Raw genomic sequence first — 6,213 nt, 5'->3', positions numbered from 1 at the left:
TCCATAGTATCCTTTTTATTATCTAGATAATACTCAATAGATTTGCCATCCAGCAAATGTTGATCTTCCATAAGTATCGCTCCATATGTCGCCAGAATGCGTATCCAATTTGATACGTATGTACACATCATCACCCTTGTTTGCATGAATCACAACAATCGCTGAATTATGCTCGTCGTCGCCATCATGAACATACGATAACAATGAAGAATACACATCATTGTTAACTATAAGTTCAGTGGAAATACTTGTACCCGTTCTAATTCGAAGACTCCAAGCCATGACATAAATACCAGAATATGGTGGATTGAAAACTCCAGTGTATTGATGGTAGGCATTTCCCACATTTATCTTAACAACATCAAATTTGAGTATATGTTGTCCACCAGGCTTAGTCAAGGGTTGTGACATGTAGGCAAAAAATGCAACTTCGGACATTGTAGTTGTTGATATCGGTGTAGGTTGTGGCATCAAAAGTCTTCCTAAAGAGAAAGCATTTTATAAGAACCGTTTGTAATGTCACAAATTATAACATCCTGTGTACTGTAACATGTGTAGTATGCAAATATGATTATGAAATAAAACCTGGAACCAATTTTATAAAATACATCTGAAGATTCTAGTCCACGCATATAAAGTTTAAATTCCCACTTCTTTGAAGTTCATGTTTATTGTTTCACTTTAGGGTATCTTTAAGCTACAATTAAGGTAAATAAGACCACAGCAATAGTGAACTTCATGTTAAAGACAACAAAAATAGAAATAAAAAGCTGAGACCTGATATCGTTATATAAAGTCACAAAATGTCATGCTGACTTTAAAATTTTGATATATTGCATGGGCTTCCTACTAAACTGTAACCTGGTAATGTCTTGTTAATGTATAATAAAATTCCAGCCTTTGGATAAATCCTCGTAAAGACCTTACACAAAGGATACACTAGTTATTTTAGTTGTACCAATTCATTTCGTTGGTTGTTTCGATTGTGTCTGATATTTAAAAATATCCGTGCAATATCATTTTTCGATCTGCTGTTTTCAGTCTTTCTGTTATAGGTGAACATGAATCAAATCAATAAGAAAAAAGAAAAATAACAAAAGATAACGAACTTGAAGGAAAATTGAAAACCAAAAGCCTTTGTATCAAATGGCAAAATTAAAAGCCTAAACACATGAAACGAATGCAAAACAACTGTCATATTCCTGACTTGATACATTTATTATGTAGAAAATGTTGGATTAAACCTGGTTTTATAGCTAGCTAAAGCTATAATTACGTGTATGACAGGCGCAGACAATGTCATTTTATTGACAATGAGTGAGCAAAACAAACAAACAGATAAGATAGGTACAGAAGTCAAGAATTGGGGTTCAGCAGTCAACATTGTGTTATAATCTAAATCTCGGTAAATACAAATAACTATTTCAATAAAGAAAAACATATTTCATATTATAGATTAATCATCGTTTTTACCTGTATAAGAACGATTTTTTTTGTGGATCGAATCAGTCAATCAAATGATTTACCTTTGTTTCACTTTCAATGTTGACATTCTTTTCCTTTAAATAACCGAACACGCACAATTCATGCGTTATCCATCTCTAGCTAATGATTTAAATTGAAGTTCACATGAATACGGATTCAATGAGGTCAAATTGTGCACTTGTAAGTGAATTTTAAGCTTAATTTGACAAAATTGAACCATACTTGCTGCTAAATGCGAAAAATTATTTCCTTATTTCACTTTTCTGAATGATTGAACAAAAGAAATAATACTTTTATATTTAAAAAAATATCCCATAGCCTAGTGCCACTTTTAAAAGATAACCGTCTAATACAGATTTTTCAGGAAAAGTACTCAGCGAGATTCGCCCTTGATAGAAATTATGAAATCTTAGACATAACTGTTGCACTATTGAAATTTTCCAGCTTCTCATCTTATTGGAAGTAAATATCAACAAAATGATGAGTTTTGTATTTTCAGTACCTGTACTGACTGTAAACAAATTACATTAAATTTCATAATTGCGGACTTTTTTCAGTACAGTGCTTGAAAAAACTTACCTTTCCTGATTTTCGAAAGGGACCTTCGCTCTTTTCTTTCTTTATCTTTCGGCACTTTACATAATCGACAGCCATTTCCCAGAAACACTTCATTAGACCGACGACTTTGACCTATCCTTTTGCACTTTTTAAGATCTGATTGTATATTTGAGAGTCGTAGTTCCAGTTCTTTTCTTTGCTGTTCGGAGTGTTTATGTTTAGAGAACAATCGTGAAATTCGGTTAATAGCTAAAGATAATGATTTCTCAAGATTTTGTATACGCATATTTTGTTGTTTAATTGCATTTTGCATTTCGAGCATTCCATTTTTCAAAGACAAACCATCTTCATCATCAGTAATTTTACTACATGAAACATCCAACACTAATAAAACAACTACTAAAACCAAAAACTTAAACAAATGCATTGTATTGCAATGTTCGACACTGTAGGCACTAGATTATTTACCAAGTTCGTGTCATCTTATCGTTATAACTGGTATCTTTATATGTATATATTCCTTATCATATCCATTTAAACTAAATTTTGAAATGTTTATGTTAGTTTACCTATATAAGTAGATGAATTGTTTATATGTACATGCATACATTAGATGTAAGATTTTGTTTGAATAATATACTGAGAGTTTATTGGACAAGAGACCATAGTAGCCCAATACATTACCTCTTTAACAATCAGACAAACTATCGAAGGAAAACACTAATTAACAACACATGATCCAGATAACCTGACCTGAAACAAACACAACATTAGGTTGGGTTAAAGCAGTTGTACAAGCATACAAAACGACAAAAGAAACTTGGTCTCTGAAAATTATTCGCTATTACTATACATCGGATTTCTTTTAAACTGAGTTTTATTGTGCGTATTGCTGTGTGTCTGTTTAATCTCATTGGTTAGAGGTATAGGGAGGATTGAGATCTCACAAATCATGTTTAACCCCGACGCATATTTGAGCCTGTCCTAAGTCAGGAGCCTTTCGCCTTTGTTAGTCATAGATGTTTTTTTTTAAAATTTAGTTCATTTATATATTTTGGAGTTAGGTATGACATTCAATTTCACTGAACTAATACACATTTTTGTTAAGGGGCCAGCGGAATTGCTTGCTATGTTGAAAACCCTTTGGTGACCTTCGGCAGAGTTTTTGCTCTTTGGTCGGGTTTTTGTTGTCTCTTTGAAACATTCCCCATTTCCTTCTCAAATTTATATCTTTTTAACAAATGGGTTTCATTTTCAGATCTAGTCATTTATATCTAGATATAAGCAACAGCTTCACTCAAACATATAATTTGCTACATAATGCGTGTTATAAACACGCTAATGAGTGTAAAATATCTTATTTAGTATTAAAAGCTGTTGCTTATATATATATTCTAACCAAAAACTGTGCGCAAATTGTCCATTTTAAGAAAAATAAGTGAGGGTTGTAATGTTATAGAGACATCACAAGTGACTTAATGTTCTAAAATGTTAAAAAAAAAAGAGGGACGAAAGATACCAGAGGGACAGTCAAACTCATAAATCGACAATAAACTGACAACGCCATGGATAAAAATGAAAAGGAGAAACAGACAAACAATAGTGCACATAACACAACATAGAAAACTAAAGAATAAACAACACGAACCCCACCAAAAACTAGGGGTGATCTCTAGTGCTCCGGAAGGGTAAACAGATCCTGCTCCACATGTGGTACCCGTCGTGTTGCTTATGAGATAACAAATCCGGTAAATAGTCTAATTTGGTAGGTCACATTTATGAAAGGGAAGGGGACAGTAGTTACGACGTAAGGAACATATTCGATATCATTTGTGAAACGGTTATTCCATAACGGTCAACCGACTCGTGATAGCGTCCGTAAAATTTACGAAGAGATGATTTTAACTTCACCATTTGGAACTCTTGATCTAATAGCTTCCTTGTGAGCAACAACCCCCTATCAAGGAAATCATGATAGGAAATGCAAGAACGGGAATATCGTATCAATTGGGAGACATATACACCGTATGCAGGTGCTGCTGGAATGTTACTACTCAGAAATGGAAAGTTCACAATTGGAAAGCTGAAATTATCTCTTTTGTCGTAAAGTTTTGTTTTGAATCGACCCTCATTGTCAATTTCTAGATTTAAGTCAGGATAAAAGGCCGACTTAACTGTATCTGTTGTATCTTTTATCTCTAGTTCAATGGGATATATGCATTCGACAAAGTCACCAAATCATTGTCTTTCGCCTCATTTCTTTATTTATAAAATTGCGTCAAAACCGTATGAAAAAAGTGTTTGTAAACATTCAACCGTACGGTGACATATAGTTGTTATTTTTTGTGTCATTTGGTCTCCTATGGAGAGTTGTCTCATTGGCAATTATACCACATCTTCTTACTTTTATACTACAAAAATTACTTGACATACGGAAAATACGGACAGTTAAACAAAAATAGCCTAGTAAACAGGTAAAATATAATAAGGATGTTCTTAAAAACTAACTTTGAAGGCTAAATTAGTCATTTGCTGTCTAATAATGAATTTTAATGCACAATTACTTTCATATTTGAAAAATCCTCTGGGGCCAAAATGCAAGATCTACTTCCCATCCGGAACACCTTTTATTTTTATAGTACCTTGGGTTTTATTGGGTTTCGTGTTGCTAAGTTTTTAGTTTTCTATGTTGTATTTTGCAGACTGCTGTTTATCTTCTCCTCGGCTTTTTTTTCGCTATAGCTGAGTCGGTTTGTTTTCGACCTTTGAGTTCGACTGTTCCCTTGGTATCTGTTGTTTCTCTTTTAAAATTTACTCCTCCTTGCAAAAAAACAGACGTGTACTGTACATGGAGGAATTTGTGTATGGTTAAAAAATAAATAGTGACAAGATAGTTTTGCAGAAGCAAGGTTATGAGAGTTAATCAGAGCTGCACTCATTTTTAGAGAATCGTGAATGGCCGAGTAGAGATTGAATAGTGGTCGAAAGTGGTCGCGTAGAAATCGGTTATTTGGCGAGTTGGTCTGGGATGAAAAAATATAGAAGCAATTGGGCATTGGTCGAGTTAATCTGGACTTCATATCGAACAGGTTGACGTTGATCGGGAAATGATCGGATATAAGTCGAGTAAAGATAGAAATGATCGAATACTGATTGGTAAACTATTTGTATTCCGACCAAACTCGATTTCTTCCCGATCCTTTCCCGATCAATTCGACCGCTACTCGACAAATTCTCGATCTCTTCTCGAGTTACAGGCTTCTCGATCCTTACTCGAATGTTTTTGACATGTCAAAAACTCTCGGATAGAAAGTCAGACCGATGGCGACCAAGGTACCCCACCCGAACATGCATGTCGATTGAGTGACACCAGTCTCCCGATCGCTTAATTTGTCTTGATCGTGATTGATCGAGTTGGTCTGATCTGCAGTGTGAACCTAGCTTTAGATAAGTTTATGTTTTTTCAATTCAAATGGTCAAATGAGATTTTGTTTTTAGCTCGGTATTCAGTTAGAATATGAGTTATACTTAAAGGAGGCAATATTAGTGTACCGGTGTTTAGATCTGGTTAAGTTATACTCAATTTAATAAATCACTACGCATGCTTAAACAGGCATTCGAATACTGACAAAACTAGGAGTTCGACACAATCAGAACAGAAGAGAACACTCTTATCGGGGCCTATTATAGCTGACTCTGCGGTATGGGCTTTGTTCATTGTTGAAGGCCGTACGGTGATCTATAGTTGTTAATGTCTTGTCAGTTTGGTCTTTTGTGGATAGTTGTCTCATTGGCAATCATACCACATCTTCTTTTTTATACTATTTACATTTATAGAAATATCTGTAATGAAAGTGTCAAGGCTTCTTTGTTGTTTCGTGTTTTCATTTTTTTTAATATTAAAGTAAATGAATTGTATATACACTGGCATACATATAATTGCATTACAAAAAGAAACATGAGCTTTAAGGAGCCGTTACAACCGGCTATCTTAAACTTCAGCAATTTTTAATGAGCTTATGTATAAAACACAAAAAAGTATACAAACAAAACCACAAACACTTGTTTTGAGCAATGGTCAATAAATATCAGAACAAATAGTATTCCAATCCCCGTACTAATGATTGCGTACCACTTAAAACAAAACTTAAAGGCAACTGACACTATATA

At 34.0% G+C, this 6,213-nt stretch overlaps 1 protein-coding gene across 1 annotated transcript; it reads right to left on the bottom strand.

The window, feature by feature from the left end:
• On the bottom strand, positions 1 to 2,494 carry LOC139514926 (uncharacterized). Its single transcript, XM_071304510.1, has 2 exons — positions 2,065 to 2,494; positions 1 to 482 (listed from the first exon to the last, which is right to left on the bottom strand). Exons 1-2 carry the CDS (start codon positions 2,468 to 2,470, stop codon positions 34 to 36), a joined length of 855 nt encoding a protein of 284 aa, XP_071160611.1. The 5' UTR covers positions 2,471 to 2,494; the 3' UTR covers positions 1 to 33.
• Between the last annotated feature and the right edge of the window lie 3,719 nt (positions 2,495 to 6,213).

The sequence above is a fragment of the Mytilus edulis genome, chromosome 3 (assembly GCF_963676685.1).
Source record: "Mytilus edulis chromosome 3, xbMytEdul2.2, whole genome shotgun sequence".
In the NCBI taxonomy this organism is placed as follows: domain Eukaryota; kingdom Metazoa; phylum Mollusca; class Bivalvia; order Mytilida; family Mytilidae; genus Mytilus; species Mytilus edulis.
Note: the sequence above shows the minus strand (reverse complement) of the source record. Positions and strands in the feature narration are given on the sequence as shown.

Bases quoted from the DNA above. Each gene is read 5' to 3' on its own strand.
- LOC139514926 (XM_071304510.1), bottom strand. From the start codon at position 2,470: ATGCATTTGTTTAAGTTTTTGGTTTTAGTAGTTGTTTTATTAGTGTTG. The intron at 483-2,064 runs GTAAGTTTTTTC...CTTTCTCTTTAG, and splicing joins CCTTTCGAAAATCAGGAAAG to GAAGACTTTTGATGCCACAA.